Source organism: Empidonax traillii, unplaced genomic scaffold, assembly GCF_003031625.1.
Source record: "Empidonax traillii isolate 1590-97213 ecotype Southwest subspecies unplaced genomic scaffold, ASM303162v1 scaffold45:size3623477, whole genome shotgun sequence".
In the NCBI taxonomy this organism is placed as follows: Eukaryota; Metazoa; Chordata; class Aves; order Passeriformes; family Tyrannidae; genus Empidonax; species Empidonax traillii.
This window is the reverse complement of record NW_020955238.1, coordinates 1,791,393-1,810,938: the sequence shown is the minus strand read 5'-3', so window position 1 is coordinate 1,810,938 and position 19,546 is coordinate 1,791,393. Positions and strand designations below refer to the sequence as shown.

Below are 19,546 nucleotides of genomic sequence, written 5' to 3'. Positions count from 1 at the left end.
GATGTCAAGAGGATGGAGCCAGACTCTTCTTAGTGGTGCCAAGCAATAGGACAAAAGGCAATGGACAGAAACTGATGCACAGGAAGGTCCATCTGGATATGAAGAAGAACTTCTTTAATGTGTGGGTGACTGAGCACTGGAACAGATTGCCCAGAGATGTTGTGGGGTCTCCCTCACTTGAGATATTCAAGAACTGTCTGGATGCAGTCCTATGAAATGTGCTCTAGGATGACCCTGCTTGAGCAGGGAGGTTGGATCAGATGACCTGCTGTGTTACCTTCCATCCTGACCCATTCTGTGATTCTGTGATAAGCTGTGTTTTCTAGTAGACCATGGAGATAACGATGGAGACCATCGTTATTGCAGAGTGAACATTGTCTTAACAGTGAACTTGACCACTGAAGTCTGGAATAAAAATAGAAAAATAACATATTTGAACAAGTATCCTTATGTGTTTGAAAGCCCATGAGTCTGAAAAATATACCTGACCTAACATTTTAAAATAAATATAAAACTATTTAATTTAGTTTCATGATGTTCTAATATGATGGATTGTTTTATGAAGTCCTAATTTTATGAATTAAGTTATAATGGCCAGTCTCTTCGCGAACGAAGAACCGGGGAAGGTCTTTCCACCTTCCAGCCTGTGCATTGGATTTTTTAGGTGAGACACAGTGTGCGCGGAACTGAGCCCACCCTTTAATCCTGAGGTTCATCTGCCGGGGCCAAGCGAGCTTGGACGGTGGCAGCGAGGTCCTCAGGACGTAGATGGATTGCCTTACAGGGCTAACGAGCTCCATCTGCCCGGGAAGGGGCCCCGACTGGGAATCGAACCCGGGTCTCTGCAGTGACAGTGCAGCGCCTTTCCCCTAGGCCACCAGGGGCTTCCTATGAATTAAGTAAGCTTTTTTAGTATGGCTTTTTTGAAATAATTTTGGAAGAAAGTGAAATGCTCAATTAAAAAAACTGTTATTGATTTGGATTGTTCTAATAAGAATTTCATAAAGGGAAGGTTTGATATTACTGGAGTCGTTGGATGGTACATATTCCATACAGCTGTGTTAATAGATCCCAAGACTGGTTGAGATTAGAAATATTTTTCTGTGAACGGTTCTGGAAAAGTTTTTCCTAAGAGTAGCACTTCTTTTCAGAGAAGGAACTGAGTCCAGGGCATAGGTCTTTATTGGTACTCTCGTCTACTTAGTTAACAGCCTCTGCTTGATTGGTATGCAGATTTTTGGTTCTCTTTTCATTAGTAGAAAAGGAACAAGCCCGGATATTTGGATCTTTTAGGAATTCCTTTGAAAGGAACCATTAAAAAAAAGGGTTATGTTTTCTGTTGGTTTCTTCTTTCCTTCTTTCCTTTTTTCTTTCTGTTGCAAATCAGGAATGTGGCTGCATACCTGGTTCATTCATACTGATATCTGTGAACAGTAAACATACACTTAAATAACCTGTTTAAATGCTAGTCTGAATGAGATTGAATGTTTGCATATGTGATTAATATTCAACCACATTTGAAAGGTATTATTTTTCAGTAGACTATCTGATGAATGTTTAACATATTTAATAAGAAAAAGAAAAAATTTCATTTAAGTGTATTTTTTAAAGTATTGTGGTATTGGTTGTCTCTGTATTAAAAATAGTTTTTAAAACCTTGTTGTTGTTTATAGTTTCCAACAGTGCCTTTAACTAGCCCCTCTAACTTTGGCAGCTGTTACACTAGTTGCAGGCTCATGTCACTTTGAAGGGATTTGGTGCTTCAGGAAATGCACAAACATCTTCCAAGCTGCTCTGCAAGGTTTTTTTTTCTTTACTGATAATTGGGTCTATCATTACATGTTTTCTTTTTAAGCTCTAATAAGAATTTTTTACTTGAGTGATCAGTTCACCGTGACCAACATAGGATGCTGAATCAAATAGACCAAATCATCAGCAGAAATGGCCTATTTTGGATACATTTCCATTTACTTGTCAAAAAAACCTTGCAGTATTTCTTTACTGGATGTGTTTCGTTTCTTTTATGTATGTGTACCTTTAGGTAAAGAGAGTCAAGCCTGTAAAAGAGTATTTTGAAAAATTTCTGACATTTAATTAAACTCTGGAAATTTTGGTAAATGTTTGATATGCTATTATCCTCCTGTGTTTTTATTGGAAAAATATTTTCAGAGGTGTTACTGCTGCAAGTTTGTAAATGCAGCTTTATGATTTTTCTAGTGGTCATTGTAGTATGAAGGTATATCGTCAATCTTTTTATCTTCAAAATATTGTACAGTGAACAATACCAAATTCAAGGTTCATCATGATAATGACCAAAAAGAGTTTTGCTTTGTTCTATGAAGAAGTACTGCACAAATGAAGAATATTAATTACGTTACTAATTCTATTAATTTTTAAATGATCTTGCTGTTACAGCTTCTGCTACCTTTGAAGACTTTCAAATCCGACCCCATGCTCTGTTTGTTCATTCGTATCGAGCACCAGCCTTTTGTGACCATTGTGGAGAGATGCTGTGGGGGCTGGTGCGCCAGGGACTCAAATGCGAAGGTAAGCTGCAGCAAGATGCAGTTTTTCAGCCTTAAGAAGAGACTTGTCCATTCTGTTTCTATATGTTGTCTCTGATGCTCCTTTTAGATTGGTTAGAAACAGTAAGCCCTATGAAAGTAATTAAAAAACTGATCCTTTTGACTGCTCTGAGGCCTCCTAGATATGGCTCTGTAACTTGAAGTGCAAAAAAAATGGTCTGTATGTATTTTTAAGAAAAGGCTATCTGTTCTTCACTCTACTTTCCTTGAGTCTCAGTCTTTGTCTCATTCTGTATCACATTAATGCAGATTATTTAACTGAAATTACCGTCAGTCCATAGGAGGTTGTAATAGTTATTTTTTCTCATTTTGCCACAACTATTTGACTTCTGATAGACTGTATCCGGTAGAATATACCATTTGCCATGAAAGACTTCCTTACCTCCCAAATGCTGATCAAGAAATTTCCTGCTTTTTGAGACCATGGATTTTGAAAAATCAAAGACAAAGCACTGTTGTAGATGTAACTATTTGGAACGGATAACATTATATCTCTAAAAATTTGTTAGAATATAGGAACAGAGTAGAGGAAAAAAGTTTCGTCTAAAATAAAGGTAGTATTTTTGGATTCTTGTTTTTGAAAAAATCCAAAATTATTTGCTTTTTTTACAGTAATGAGCCATAATCAGATGGTTTTAAATTTCTCTTTTCAGGATGTGGTCTAAACTACCATAAGAGATGTGCATTTAAAATCCCTAACAACTGCAGTGGTGTACGGAAAAGACGCCTGTCAAATGTCTCCCTAACAGGACTCAGCAGTGTTCGTACAGTTTCTGCAGAACCCTCACCCAGTGTGCCGGATGAAGTGCTTCTGGTATGGGATTCCCTAACTGTAAAGGCCGTGGGAGGAGCTGATAAGAAACAATGATATTTAGTGCTATAGAATCTGGTTTTGCCTGTTATAGACTACAGAGGAGGGTGGTATGTAAATTATAAAGTGAGAAAAGGCATCTTGACATAAAAAGGGAGGTCACCAGCTTAAGGTATGTGGATTTGAGGTATGTGCCACTTCTCATACTGCCAAGAGTCTCCTCCTTGGTCAAGAATGAGGTTATTTTTGAGGTATGAAACTGCTACCCATGCTAACCTGAATAGCTGTATCTTGGAGAATGTCTTCTCTCAAACTAGAAGTTGAATTTCTTGTATATTGGGCCATTATATCCTTTGGTTTATTATACAGGAGAGGTTTGCCGCATTAGAACACTGTGACCCAGACAGCACAGTATCAAACTGAGTATCTGGCACAGCCGAGGCTATAGTTAATTATTTGGAGCCTGTGTATTTAACATATTTCTGAGTGTTCAGAAGAAAATAGGAGAAATCTCCATTAGATCCTTAAACAGGTCTTTGTGGTCAGTGTACAAAGATGTGTGTGTGTGTGTGTGTGTGTGTGTGTGTGTGTAGTGTATATATATATATATGTATATATAGATGTACAATATACACACAAGCATGTGTCAATATATGGTATACATGTATATGCATTAATTTATTAGTTTTCTGTAATGAAGTCAACTCATCTGGGAACAAAATGTCTGGAGTAAATGATGATGATATGTATTATTTATCTTTGTCATGACACTGATGGTCATAATATACTTGAATAGTTAAGATTTTACACAATGTGTAAATGAATCCACTTCTAAGTGAAAGTTTTGAAAACCTTAAGGTTTAAAAGAGAGGAAAGAATTTATAAGTACACACAACAATTATCATGTTTTCCTCTCAATTAGAATATTAAACTTATTAAACTTGACATACTAAAAGGACACTATTGCAAATTATGTAGACCTGGTGTTAGATGCAGTACCATCTACGAACCATAATTATGTACTTATGCTACTGATTATCATTAGTCTAAAGCTACTTGGAAATTAGGTTAACATTATGAATCTGTATTTTTAATTTAAAAGCTGCATAAATGAGTAAGGTGCTTAAGTTCTGCAAACTACAGCAACAAATGTTTACAGATTAATCATAATTCTCAGCAGGTTGTTTCAGAAATTGCTTAGGCCAAGACAGAAAATTTTTACATAGGCTGACCCTAATTCTGATTTTTTTTTCTGAAATTTTGCTTAAAAAATTGTATGAGTGAGCATGTTCCTTTACACTCTATAAATGTTCACTGCACTGTACAGTTACAACATAGCAAAAAAAATTCAATTTGAAAACATTTTTAATTAAATGGCTGTGTTGTTTGCTGATACATTCTTATATAAAATACTTGTTTGGATAAGTTATGTATTGCAAAATGGTTGACAACATTAAATTGCCAGTGAAGATACACAGGAAGTTTCATCTATACTGCAGGTTATACTTCTCTAAGGACTTGTAATCATAGAATCATAGAATAGACTGGGTTGGAAAAGACCTCCAAGATCATCAAGTCCAACCCCTGATCCAACTCCAATTACTATATCATGGCACTAAGGGCCACATCCAATCTCTGCTTAAAAACCTCCAGGGATGGTGAATCCACCACCTCTCTGGGTAGGCTGTTCCAATGCCTGATTACCCCCTCTGTGAAGAATTTCTTCCTAACATCTAACCTAAACCTCCCCTGGCAGAGCTTGAGCCCATGTCCCCTTGTCCTATTGTTGGTTGCCTGGGAGAAGAGACCAACCCCCACCTGGCTATAACCTCCCTTCAGGTAGTTGAAGAGAGTGATGAGGTCACCCCTGAGCCTCCTCTTCTCCAGACTAAACAACCCCAGCTCCCTCAGCCTCTCCTCATAGGACTTGTGCTCAAGTCCCTTCACCAGCCTCGTTGCTCTTCTCTGGACCCTCTCCAGCACCTCAATGTCCTTCCTGAACTGAGGGGCCCAGAGCTGAACACAATACTCAAGGTGTGGCCTCACCAATGCAGAGTACAGGGGAAGGATCACTTCCCTGCTCCTGCTGGCCACACTGTTCTTGATACAGGCCAGGATGCCATTGGCCTTCTTGGCCACCTGGGCACACTGCTGGCTCGTGTTCAGCTTCCTGTCGATCAGCACCCCCAGATCCCTTTCTGCCTGGCTGCTCTCCAGCCACTCTGTGTTGATGATTCTGAACATCACACATGCACACATATGTGTGCATGCACAAACAAAATATATTTACAGTAGGTAAAGGGATGGACATTAGCCTAGAGAAATCAAATAGCTTTCTGATTTCACTTTTATTTCATGAAATCATGGTATCATTTACTAGATGTTCAGAAATGCTCTAACGTGGGTTCTATATGTCTTTGTTCCCTTTTGGGTTTTTTTTGCATTGAATTTATTTCAATTCCCTCTCCCCATTACGCTCTTTTTACGTGTGCGTAAGCTTTGTCATAAGCTCCTGTGTCAGATCTGTCCTTTGGACTCCATTCTTCTGCAGTAATTCTGAGATAAGCTTTATGGCAGTTTGTACAGTGGTGCCAAGCAAAGCCTGCACTTTGGAATTTCTTTCATTTTCTTGCAGTCTTTGTGAATATACTGAAAAAACATCGTCCTCATTTACAAAATTGTATCATTCTTTATAATACTGATGTGTCACTTGAATCACTGCTAACAAAATACAAGCTCTGTTTAGGAGCACTGAATTCAATCAGATATCTATCAGTTCTTTAAATAGGACTAAAATAAATATATTTTCACCCATAATTACCACATGGAGTCAAAGTAGTGGAGAGAGATGAAATTCCTGGAGATCTTTGATGTTGTGTGTACCTAACAGGAGGCAACTTTAGGTTACAATGTTGAATTAAGCATGTAAGTCTACCCTCTGGAAAAATGACACTTATAAAGTGAATAACTTATACTGTATCATATGAAATTGTGTCATTTGAAAAATCTTTGAGACAAAGTAGTGTAGAATCATGCAAAACACACTTTTACTTTAATTAGCCTTGCATAACACAGAAACAGTTTGTTTGGGTATAAGTGTTTTCATTAGCCAATAAAGCATTTCATTTGAGCTGAAAATTGAATGGGGACTGTATTTGAGTACAGTTTAAAACATCTAAAATTTGGACAACATCTTTTTGGACAACATTCTTAACTTAGCAGTGTGAAACTCATCAACAGAAATTCTAAAAATGAAGTAGAACCCAGAATTTTATCTGTCATAGCTCAAATGCAATTCTTCTGCATTCTATTCTATAACAAAGAATGAGACATTCATGCCTGCTTCTAAAGTAACGTTGTTTTCTGTCTTTTTCTCTCCCCTATTTCTTTGTTCTGTTTTTTTCTTCTTTCCAACTTCCTATCTCAGTCTCCTGTCAGCCCTGGCTATGAGGTATGTACTGAGTTTACTCCCTATCATACTATCAGCAACATTCTCATTTAGGATTATCAGTATGAATGTGGAAAAATGCAGGAATTAAATCAGAATAGTAAAGTCCAGATTCCAAAGTGAGGATCATAATTCTTCTACTAAACAGTAAGATTAACAACATTAAAATATTTCAAAACAAAAGTGACTTCTTCACTTCTTAGGCATGACAGAGGCCATTGGTTAGATTGAAGCCCTATTTTATACTGTTAGTAACATAGGGGAAGAAAATTTGAACTTGACTTTTGAACTTGACTTGGGAATTTGCTGCGGTAATGTAGAAAATAAAGGTTTTATTTTTAAAAGGTTTATTTTTAAGCTGAACAAACCTGACCTTTAAGTGCTCACCAGTACTAAACTTCTAATACCATACTACTATTGCAGTAACTCTTTTTTTCCGACTATGGTTGCATTTAAAAAACCCAAAACAGTCTGGGATTCTCTATTTCTGTGGAGATAAACATGAACAGTCTACAAATGAGTTACAGCTCTATATGAAAAGATTATCAAGTCTAAATGAGAAAACAATGCTATTTCTTTAGGTGCATACTTCATGTCAAAGGTTGTTCTCTTTGATTTTCAGTATGGATTTTCTCAAGAAGTTTGATTTGCCTTTAATGTTTCAAGTTTCTGAAACTAAGAAATGTTGGCATCTTTCCCTCGCAGCATGTAGTTGAAATGCAGCTGGAGAAGAACAGGCTTTGCAAATGTTTTCCATTTTGGAAATACTACATTGTTAAACTGAGGAATACTTTGTTATGCCGAAGTGAAGATTTTCATGGCCAACCATCTATGTCTTTGAAAGAAATAACTTTATTTCGTAGAATTGTAGGATGGTTTGGGTGGGAAAGAACCTTAAAGATTGTCTTATTCCAACTTACTTACCATGATCAGGACCACCTTCCACTAGACTAGTTGCTCAAAGCCACGTTGAAAAGTTCTAGGGATGAGGTTTTAATGTCTTCCTAAAACATATACATTCTTATTGTAGTATGCCCCAGAATTCCAGTTCCACAGAATACCCATAAACAGTACAAACAGGTATATATAAAACAAGGGTTTTGTAATATCTAAGATAATTTTATTCTAACTATGTGCTGTCTGAAAAATGATGAATCTACCAATCTGTATGATGGTGGATTACCCTAAATTAGCAGTTACTAAAGGCAGTAATGAAAAAAAGCAAAAAATGTATTTGGAGAAAAAACAAAATTGTGTTTCTTTTGTGAAAAGAAAATATGTTAACCATCTATGTTTTTATTTCAAAATACATTTATGTAACACGATAGAATTTTATTTCTTTTTTAAATATATGTTTCCATTATTTTGGTAAGATTTCTTCATTCTCCTAAAAACAATGAATGTTGATATATTAAGGTCATTTTATGGACACATTGGAAGTGATTTCTCAGGAAAAGTCTAGCTGAGCTTTGCATTTAAAATAGGAATGATGTGTCCCATGGGGCATAGGTAAGTGGAATGTTACACATTATCTTTGCTTTTTGATGAAGAATCAGAAACTATAATTATTATTTGCTAAATAATTTAAAATGTAAAATGTAAATAGTTTTAGATAAAAGGAGTATTTATGTATCACTGACAGAATACAAAGCACCAGGTGTTGCTTGCTTCTCTAGATTGATTATAAGCAGATCTGGCTTGAGGCTTTTTAGCTAAATATAGAAGAGTGATTCTGCAGAGCTAGGACACTAGACTCTAAGAGGGAATTGTCTTGAGTTGTAGGTGGCCATTTTCTCTTTCTTCCCTTGCACCCGTCACTTAATGCAGATACCCTTTTCTCTTACCCCAGTGAAATAAGGAGTCATTGTTTCCAGTGACTCAGAACTACCCATTCTAAGAAACCTTTTTTTCCCATGCTCCTACAGAAGGCAGTGTCTCCTTTTCCCAGTTCCAGTCCCTATCGAGCCTTGTATGCCTCCTCAGATCACTGACCTTGGAAAAAAGGGCCCTTGAGGGAAGGGTTAAAGAAGTGCTGGGGTGCTGCAGCTGAGAGCATCTTCATGCCTTAAACCACTTGTAAATAGTAGAAGTCCTTTTATAATGGCTAGAGTTCATTAGACCAAAGATCCTCAGAGGCAAAATTAATATTTTTTCTTGAAGGCACTCGAGTTAACTGTGAATTAATACCACTCATAGTTGTTTTATTCTGTCACCCTCAAGTTATTTTCCCATGCTCCAGTGATGTACACTGCACAGTCCTCTCTGTCTTAATGTGAACTTATTTTCAGCATATTCATATATTTAGTGAAAACCTGTATGCTGTTTTTTTAGTTTTCTTGCTTTTTTACAACTGTTTAAAATATTGAAACTTGATGAAGATCAAAACCAGATACACAAAACATATTTAAAATGTAGTTCCCTTTTTTCCTGAAGCGTTGCATGTCTATGATATTCAGAGTTCAACAGAACCCTGAATTAAATTACTTCAGGATACAGAAAGTAAGTTTGGGATGGCTTACCTTAGGCTGTGCCATAAAATAACAGTAGTCCTGGTACTATCTACCATGCACTAAATGCTGTGGGACTGAATTTCTTGTGACTAATTCAAACTACATTAGCTCTTTTCTGATCAAATTTGCACCAGTATTGTTGTTTCAGAGGTTCAGTACAAGTAGATAAGATAGAAAAGATGATCAAGCCAATAATTTCAAGTTACAAGATGTATATTTAGGAAAGTAAATAAAATTTGCATCGATCATGCACCTAATATTTTTTAAATACCTAGGAAGATAGGTAAAAGTGAAAATGATAAGCTGCTTAAGATGCACATATTCAGCAATTTCATATGTGCTCTGTCTGCTGATGTTTTTGAATACTACTTGTTAGTGATCTTATGGAGAGGTTTTATGGGTATTTCACTTTTCAGCTTAGAAGAGGAGAGAGATTCAGGTTTTTTTGTCCTCAGGTAATTGCCACTTGTTCTTAAATCACCTATTTTGTTTTTAAGAAAGACATATAGTAACAATAGTTGTCAGTTTATGACCCTTCATCTAAGTCACCATGGCTTAAACAGGGGATTCGTAGATGCTCTGTGACTGTAACAATAGGAATTTTTTTAGGAGTGTGTAGTGCATCTAAGGAAACATACACTCAGAACTAAGTTCTTGTAGTTTCTAAGTACTAGCAGAAGGGTTTGCACATATTGAAAACACCAAAAATGGGCAAACACTGCAGCACACTTTTTAATTCCCTGTAGTATCTCTGAGACATCATTCATGTTTGTTCTGGGTCTTGTGAATTGGTACAAGATCACTAAATGCTGTTTGTGTTTTGAGGAATAGTGGCAATCAATGCAAGGTTTTATCTTCATTATTATCGCCTGGATATGTTCAGTGGTGCTTTCCTTTCAATATATAATGTTTTTCTGAATTGGTAACATCCTACTGCCCCCAAAGTTACTTTTTAGACAAGCCTCACCAAGCAGATTTGTCTAGACCTCGTCTGTCCTATGCCAAAACTTTCCAAACCAGTGTCTGTGGTTAAGCCTAAAGACCTGCTGATTATCCCTAAATTGGTAAGGATGGTATGCAGACAGTGTCAGCTGGGATGCATTTATACAGTCATCAGGGGGAGAAAGGGGTTGGGGGGAAGGCAATATTTGTATAAGATAGGATGAATCAGAGGGTGTTGTATTAAATCACTGTATTGAATCGTTGTATTGTCTCATTTGGCTGTGATGCAAAGGTATATCTTTGTATCATCATGTGTATCTTTTTTTCCCCTTCTTATTAGCTCTATGCATTAGGCACAATCAAACTGCTGAGTCTGGCTTCTGATGTGGGGGTCCTAATACTGCAAGATACTTACGTGAAAATAATTTATTAATTACATATATACCTATGTGTTATATATCATCATGGCTAGGCTTCTTAAAATTATGAAGTACATGTTGTAAGATCAAACTAAACCTTGCAGTTTCAAAGGAAATTGTGTCTCTAAGATGCTGGAAAAAAGCTTTGTGCTATGCAAGTCCTACTATGCCTGCTGGTGCTAGCAAATCCTTTGCCAAGAAAGGGCTTTTGTTTCGGGAATTCCCTGGTTCTGGCAAGTCAGCATAGTCACACAATGACTGCTGCAACCAAGTAATCTTCTCTTGCTACTTTCCAAAGTAAAGTAGGTTACAGACAGAGCATTCAAACCACTGTCTGCTAGAATTGATGTCTGAGTGGAAGTGCAGCGTACATAATAATTTCCATCTGTGGATAGTTTAATATTAACAGCTTCTACTGAAGGCAGTTCTTTGATGTGTTTACATATGTGAAAGTGAAATGTTTTTCAGACCATAGCTATCTGACTGTGGTGCTTGTAGGATTAAATCATACACTTGACTTAAAGAGAAGAGTGCGAGAAGTCTCGAAAGACAACACAGTTGATTGCAGTCTAAGTGTGGTATTTCGGTATATTTAACTGAAGATTTGTTTCCTTGAATTCACTTAATTACAGTCACATAGTTTAATTTGTCAAAGAAAGTCAACATTTGCATTGCATTAAAAACACAGAGTTCCTGTGGTTACATAGATATCTAGCACCTCATTTGACAGTAGCTTCCTGTGAAGAAATTGTGTATGAACATATTAAGGCTTAATCCTCTGCCTTTAATATAGGAAGGATATGCATGTTTCAACAAGTCTGCTTCAACACTGAAAATGAAACTTCATGCAAACAGTTATTGCTGTTTGTTTTTTTAAAAATATCCATCACTTTTCTCAGTTGTTCAAGTAAATAAAAAACCCTAGCTGATGATAATTTGTTCTTTTGTTAAGGCAAACATTTTAAAATTGGAGGAATACCTGTGTTCTTTCTGATTCAATATCTCAGCGTAAAATGCAGGAACAATGTTGCAATAGTTTGTAGATATTGAGCACGCAAAAGTTTAGCACCTCTTTGTTAACAGTTTTGAAAAATTAAATATTTAAGAGAGTATAGGTTGTGTAGCCTGTTCTCTTCTGAGTGAAGGTTACTGACTTAAACGTGTTTCCTCAAGTGCGATTGTCAGAATAGAAGTAGTTGCTTTCTGATTCTTGTAGAACATGAAATTTTTTGCTAAAGTTTTGTCAGAGTCCCTGGGACATTTTTAGTGGGACTGTCAAAATCTTTTAAAATAAGTCAGGCAAAGAGCAGTCTCTTTTATGATTTAGACTAGCTCATGCAGCTGATTTGCAGAGTCAGTCCTTGCCTTTGTTCCCAAGAGGCCAACTCTGTGTCCACGCGGTCAGCTTTTATTGCTTCCCATTAGTCCCTTCTGCATCTCCATAACGTTTCTTTGATTTCTGTGCTTGGGAGGAACAGGTGTGATACTAGAAGATAATCAGACTCACCCAGGTAGTAAGAGCAGCTGAATCCATTGGCAGAGAATTGGTATTTATTTCAGTTTCTTAATTGTATTTTGCAATTAATTTTGACAAGGTAGAAAAGGTCTGCTGAGCTATTTTTACGCTTGGGAGAGTGTCTTCTTCCTGCAATGATTTTATGCTTCTAGCTAATGTGATCACATTGTTGTGTCCTCTCATAGCTTTCAACAAAGCTCACCAGAACTCACATGGTAGCTTCAGTATATTCCAAAAATTCAAGAAGATTGAACAAGAGGAGGGGCAAGGCATCAGCTAAATAAGTCATGAGGAATGCCCTATGTGTGGAAAAAGCTTGACACCTCTCCCTTGTTGAACTTCAAAAAAAAAAAAACTTTTTTTTTTTTTTCTTTCAAAATAAGTGTCAGCAAACTGGATTCTATTAGATATTCTCATAGTTTAAGGCATAACTGAATTGAAATATCTGGGTGTGATCAGTGTCATTGGCTTGGCTCAACAGTTAACTATCTGCACATGTTTCTTGGTGTTTGTTGTCACTTGGAAAATCCTACTCTGAGCTGCTAAAGTATAGATTACCTTGCTGGGCTGATTGTTCTAAAGGACTGTTTAGTATTTGGAGCCATGCAGGCTGTTAGTTTCCATGGTGTAATCTGGTTAAGCAATCATTTCCTGGGAAGTTTCCAGACTTGCTGAGTCAGTAGTCTGGCTGACTACCAGGAAAAACTCATCCTTCTAACAAACCAGGCACACCAACTGAAGAAGAAGGTGCTTTTTGGAAGAGATTCTTGCTTTTGCAGTGAAAATAGGATAGTTTTCCTGGTTTTCTTTGCTTTCAGGGACTTTAACCTGGGGCATCTGTCTGATGCTGGGAGTGGTGGAAGTTGAGTTGAAGGATATTGACAGGAGTTTTGGAGGATATTGAGAGGAGAAGCTCATCTGACAAGGGGGAGTAGGTATGTCTCCTAATCAGTCAGTAATCAGAGGGATGTGAAAGATGCTCAGATTGCTTCTGCCATGAGTTCTCTGTCACCAACCTTCCTTCCTTCCTTCCCCTCTTACCTCTGAGCAGGAGCAGAAGGGCACATTGTCTCCATCTGGAAGAGGTAGGGAGTGGAGTCAGTTTTATTAGGCCTGGGCATGCAGGAGTGAGACCAGATCCATAAATGCTGTTTCTGCTAGCATGGGAGAAGGTGAAATTCAACTTCACCTCTTGGCCTGAAGGCACTGTAAATTAAGAATTGCTGGTGTGTTACGTGGTGTAACATCAGTCTGGCCAAGGTTGTTCCTGTTCTACACAAGCATAAGACTGAGAGGGCCACACTGCTATTTCTTGCTCCACTTGCAAGCTTTACCCTGTCCACAAATACTGAGGGCTGTAATTTCCAGGTGGCTCACAGTAGCTGAGCAGTGCAGTTTGTGCAGTCTATTTGTGGCTAATTCTTTTGTCCTGATGGTCTTTTGTCCTCCCTTTTACAGTCCTTTTCATATTGATTTCATAAGACCTAATGTAATCTCCAGGGAAATGTTTGGCAAACTTTATTGCTAGCTCACAGATTGTGAATAAATTTAATATTAAATTGAGACTAGTTTGTTGTTTGGGTTTTTTTGTATGCATAAGTGCTTTGCAGAGTGAAGATTTAAACCTCAGGAAGTAAACACATAATATCAAAGTATGCACTCATACTTTTTCCACTATTATTTTTGATAAGGAAAAGGCACATGCTTTCTTATAGTTGTTTCAGTCTAGTTTCTTTTTGGTGACCATACATACCTGGCTCATATAATGTATTTTACATATTTTTCCTTGATTTGAAAGGACTACATTTATACAGCACACCTAGATGCTTCTTTGGAAAGACAGTTCTACAGTATAAGCAAAAGAACTTATCTTCACAGCAAGAAATCTATCTGAACTTTTAAGGAAGAATTTTTTTTTTCCCCATGGTCCATACACTATGAAGGCAAAGGCTGGGACTCTTTAGATTCTTCTGCAATTAATCCAAGATTCTCAGAAGCATACAACATGTTTCTATATTTTGTTGACCAGGGAATAGTAACCAATCAGCCCTCTCGGTTGTAACATTATTTGTTTGAAACTAAACTGTTTTTCAGGTTAGGTCTGTCTTAAGTTTCAGCTGCTATAGTTTTTTAACAGTGCAGGTTCATCGTGAATGACTTGATTTCTAGGCTTGAGTTATCAGATTATTTGCAGATGATGGTCAGAAGATGCCGAGTTTTAAATGATCAAGCTGCATCTTCTCCCTTTTTTTCACCTTTCCATGTTAATTGTGGGTGTAGTTTGGTTGTTTCTCAAGGGCAAGTATTAGGGCAAAGCAGTTTTCTGGGTGAGTTGTTTTCTGGGGTAATTAACATTTGTACATCTAAATGAATTTAGTAGAGAAAATAAGGTAAGTATTTTCTTCCAGGAATAATTCTTTGGATTTCTAACCTTACTGAATGTCTCACTTCATACATATTTTTATATATATATATATGCATTTAAATACCTATTGTAAACAACTGTGCATTATCTAAATGTGGCAAGGTTAGTGATAGCAAGTATTATAAATAAAGGGGATAGAAAATGCTAATCTTTTTTCTATAAAAAAGCTGCATGCACATAGAATAAGGAAATAATTTTCTTAATGTTTATGCAAAAAATAAAGCCTTTCAAAGTTACATTTGATGTAAAACAGAAAATAATAGAGGAAAAAATGGCTTGTACTTTTATCACAATACAAAATGTTTTTCTGAGAAATTTTTGTTGAGTATTTTCATTTTGCTTAAAAAACATTTATTCTTTGAATTAAAAACCTGTTCTGGTCTCAGTATGAAACATATGATAGTAGTGTTGGCAAAGCTGTTGTTCAGTACCATTCAAATTTTTCAAAAGCAGTCTGAGAGGGGTATGATGCATGTTCTATTAGTGCTTAAAAACACTTACGTGACTTTTTGACATAAGACTTAGTGTTCCTGAAGTAACTGAATATATTAATATGATATTCTTTTAAAAATGAATACAATTATTTTTATGTATTTCACAGCAAAAGACACCATCAGAATCATTCACTGGGCGAGAGAAGAGGTCAAATTCACAGTCTTACATTGGACGACCTATTCAGCTAGACAAGATTTTACTATCTAAGGTTAAAGTTCCTCACACTTTTGTCATCCACTCTTACACACGTCCAACAGTTTGCCAGTACTGCAAGAAGCTTCTCAAAGGGCTTTTTAGACAGGGTTTGCAGTGCAAAGGTAAGTAAATATCCTTTAGGAACATAAAAGCTAAGCATAGTGAAATGAATAAATTAGTGTTTGAGTAGTTACTATGTAGTCTTATTCATGATTTCCTCACTAAACTGTCTGGGTGTAGGCACATGTACAATTACATTGGATTAAGCTGGAGTCAAAATTACAGTAATTGGTATTCTGCAGGAGCTGGCTTGCATGGCTGTTCATTCTTACCCTTTGGTGTATCTGCAGTAGCTTACATGTTTCATTCAGGTGTAGATTATCTTGTATTTGGCTCTAGGTGAGCCTGTGCTTACAGCTGAATCATTAACACAAAAGACTGTATTCTTATCTTCATTACTTTCAGTGTAAATGGTCTTATGTGTGAATTGAAGTGGATGCCAGAGTCCCAGCAGTTCAGGGTTTTGGGGAAGTTGTAATGGAAATAAAATAAGATTGGCTATATGGGAATTTAAACCCACATTTTTTTCAGTGTGGCTAATGTGCTCTGAAGTCTCCATGGTGTTGTACCTTAGTAGGTGTTGAAGTGAGTCAGACCCTTTGGATTGTAGCCTAGATTGCTGGCTCATATTAGCCAGCTAGAGTGCCTGTAAATACAAAGTGTTATTCATGCTATGGTGTTAGTTAATGTTGGATATTAGATCCTTAAAATCACCTTTCTTTCAATAAAATAAACAATAATTATCATAAAATTAATCAGTATACTTAGTGTTGCTTCTTTGAACCCTGCAGAAATTCAAAGCTGCATTCATTTAAGGTGTGATTCTGATTCAGTTTAACTAAAGCAAAATCTCTATAAGGGCATCACCTGTTTCAGTTCATTTTGAATCCTTGTGATCTGAGCAAATGTTTACCTGATTTAAAAAAAAAAAAAAAAACCTGTAGTTTAGCACTACTGTACCTCGGTTGTTTTTTGGATCAGTCTTAAAGTTAAATAATTACAAATATATAGAAAACCTACTTTTTCCTTTCAGCGTCTTTTCTGGGTGTATTAGTAAGTTCCACCTCTTAGTTTAAGTTAAATATGTTCATAAGCCAAAAGAAAACAGTTAAAATGACATCTAATGAAGTGCTACTTACACATATGAAAGAAGCAGAGTGAAATAAAAATATCTGGAAAACAGGGAAGGGATTGAAGGAACCCTCAGTTGCAAGCTGTCTAGAAGTTGCTTTGAGATGTAAAGAACAAATATTTTCTCACTTTAAATTGTTGGCTGGGGTTCTCCTGTTTCAATTTTCAGTCATCGATGTTTGATGTGTAATCAGTCTCATAAGCTGCAGCAGATACACTACTGCCCAATCTGCTTCTTTCACTGGAAAAGCAGCTCTGGCTTTGCAGCCAAAGACTTGGGTCTCCCCATCACTTCCCTAGATGTGTTGAGCACATGCTTTGGCTGCAGTAGTGCCTCCACCCAGCTATCCTTGGAAATGCTTTTTTTTCCCCTGAGGGAAACATGCTTCTAGAATCTTCATTTTGTCCCTTCCACTGATAGGCAGTGCGCAGCCAGGCTAATGCACTCTCTTTGGAGATGTAACTTGTGTTAATGAAATTATAGGGCTTGCCATCTCCTGACTGGATAGCAGGAAAAAATATAATTGTGTCACAGAAAAATAATCTTACTGTGTCCATTGTTTACTTAACAGACTGTAGGTTCAACTGTCACAAACGCTGTGCTCCTAAAGTGCCAAATAACTGCCTGGGGGAAGTTGCCATTAATGGAGGTAAGTTGTCTTCATAGTTATTCCTGTCATTGTTTAAACCATCAGCTAAATAAAAGAGAAATGTAAAACTGTGACTTGCCACAGAGGTGATGTCAGCAGCAAAAAGCTGGATTGAATGCAGATAGCCTGTTGAATGCGGAATCCCAGAGGAAAGCCAAAAGCCACATGTGAGAGAAGTTGGCATTTACCTGTCAGATAGAAGCACAAAATTGCCTTTTAATCTGAGGAGGGGAGGGGGGGGGAAGTGGTTAAGGATAATTCTCCTGAGAAGGAAAAGCATACCTAGAAGAACTGGGAATACCCTCCAGGGAAAAATTCCACCTCTTGCCGTTAGCACAAAACTGATCATATCCATTGCCAGAAATAAAGGCTTGACTATCTGCTGATTTTCCCATGCATGTGCTGTTGGTTTGGTGTTAAGTATAGGGGTGTATGAGTAGGCTCGACAGACGGTACTGGAGAAAAAAAAGGATGGTTGTAGATGAGTTGTTGATTGCCTTGAAAATGTCACTTTTCTATGTGATAAGAGAATGAGAAGTGTGGTGAAGTGTTCAGTTTCTAATGCATATTACTGTGTTAAGTTGTCAGCCTAAACTGCTTCTGAGATTAATAAGGTATTACCTTGTGAGGCAAGTGATCTACTTTACTGAAGACATACCAAGAAATTCCAAAATTAGGAATGTGAATTAATATTTTTCATAGTATTTCTCATAGTAGTGTGACTGTATCACTACAGAGCATTTATGTTTAATGGCAAAATTACTACAGATACTACGTGTCCCACTTGAAATGTAATAAGATGCATGATTTTCTGTAAAGTTGATTTACTCCTACTGCATGTCCTCTCTGATGCTCCTCACACTGGACTCTTGGATTCACTATTAATTTTTATTTTTTAAAATATTTCACCATTTATACCTCATTTAAGCGTTAACCATCCCACAACACTGCTGTTTCTTCAGGAGAGCAAGTGATGATGCTTATGGAATTTTGTAGCTTGATTTTCAAATCAAAGAACTAAATATGCACCATGATATGTTAATTCCATTGATAACAGTGTAGAGTTTCCCTGAGATTTCCAGTCAGAGAAAATAACTAAATCTGCTTATAAATGATAATTTTTCCTGCATAAATGCAGTTTTAGAGAGGAATGATTGATCTAAAGTGCTATGAGAAGACGGGAAGGAAGGTAAACTTTGTTTCTGCACAGCTGGACTAAATGAACAAAATTTACATTTGTTTCTGAATTACTCCTCCAAGTTCCCTCTTTCCACCTGAGGCAGCTGTATTTCATGCCTCCAGCACACCCTCTGTGCCCTCTTCCCACCTTTGCTTCACAAACAACACACTCCTTTTGTTTGGACTTACCTCCTGCACATGAACCTGATGCTGAGCTGATGAGAAGTGATAGTTTGAGGAAAGCTTGTGCAAAGTCACTTGGGATGAGAATATGTACTCTAGACTTACTCCAAGTATACTCCTTGAAGCTCTCATTTATAGAATTTGGCCTTTATGCACCCAATAATATCCATAGTATGTATCTGCAGGATCACAGTAGAACTCTTAATTATGTGTCCTAAATGACTCATACAGGGTTCTGGGGATTATCAAAGGCAATTTCATCTTGTATCGCATTTCTGTTTTCACAGTAATTTGATCCGCATTATTTTCAAACTTAATAAATAAAACCAGTATCTGTCACTGTCCATCTGCTGTGTGATAAATCTTCCCCAAAATAGTAAGTGAGGGAAGAGCTGAAGCAATAAAATTCCAAGTATGGTGCCATTAGTAAACACATTATATACTAAATGTAGGGAGTTATTTTTAACTGATTGTATGTTTATTAAAAATAGAGATTTTTAAAAGTGTTGTAGGAATAGCAAAGAGAGAACTTTGCAATGAATGACTGAATGACTGTTCTGCTAGCCATGAAATATAATGTGTCTCTTAATCACACATCAGTAATTTATATCAAAATATCTTAAGACTACTGTACATGGAAACAAACCTTTCAGCTGTGCACTTCCAATTTCAGTGAAATGCCATCAATTCCAAAGATTTTGCTGTCAACTAATTTAATGCTTTTTTTACTTAAGGGACATTGCCTACATTGACTGTCAGGAACCTTCCTCTACTCAATTAGGCAAAAGTTTCTAGGGGAGACTATTTGATGTTTCATGTGATTTTAACCTTACTTCAATTTCTGAAACACCACAACATCCCAGAAAAACTAATGCTGTCTTTACTCTCTGACTGGACTAATGATTTTGACATGTTAGATCACAGCCTGTGTAGAGTGGAGTTTCAACAAAATGGCTTTTTTATTTTGAACTTTTTTTGGGGGAAGATGTTTATTTGG

General features: G+C 36.8%; 1 protein-coding gene across 3 annotated transcripts in view; it reads left to right on the top strand.

Annotated features, from left to right (window-relative positions):
* PRKD1 (protein kinase D1) overlaps positions 1-19,546 on the top strand; it is a 124,777-nt gene that overhangs the window by 79,232 nt on the left and 25,999 nt on the right. The window contains exons 1-6 of one of the 3 annotated variants that reach the window (XM_027878745.1): positions 580-584; positions 2,416-2,547; positions 3,239-3,399; positions 6,824-6,847; positions 15,258-15,468; positions 17,110-17,187. In XM_027878745.1, the coding sequence (XP_027734546.1) occupies positions 2,508-2,547; positions 3,239-3,399; positions 6,824-6,847; positions 15,258-15,468; positions 17,110-17,187 (514 nt within the window). In that variant the 5' untranslated portion in view covers positions 580-584; positions 2,416-2,507. Of the gene's footprint in view, positions 1-579; positions 585-2,415; positions 2,548-3,238; positions 3,400-6,823; positions 6,848-15,257; positions 15,469-17,109; positions 17,188-19,546 lie in introns of those variants that run through there. The other 2 variants (XM_027878743.1, XM_027878744.1) reach the window with 2 other exon arrangements.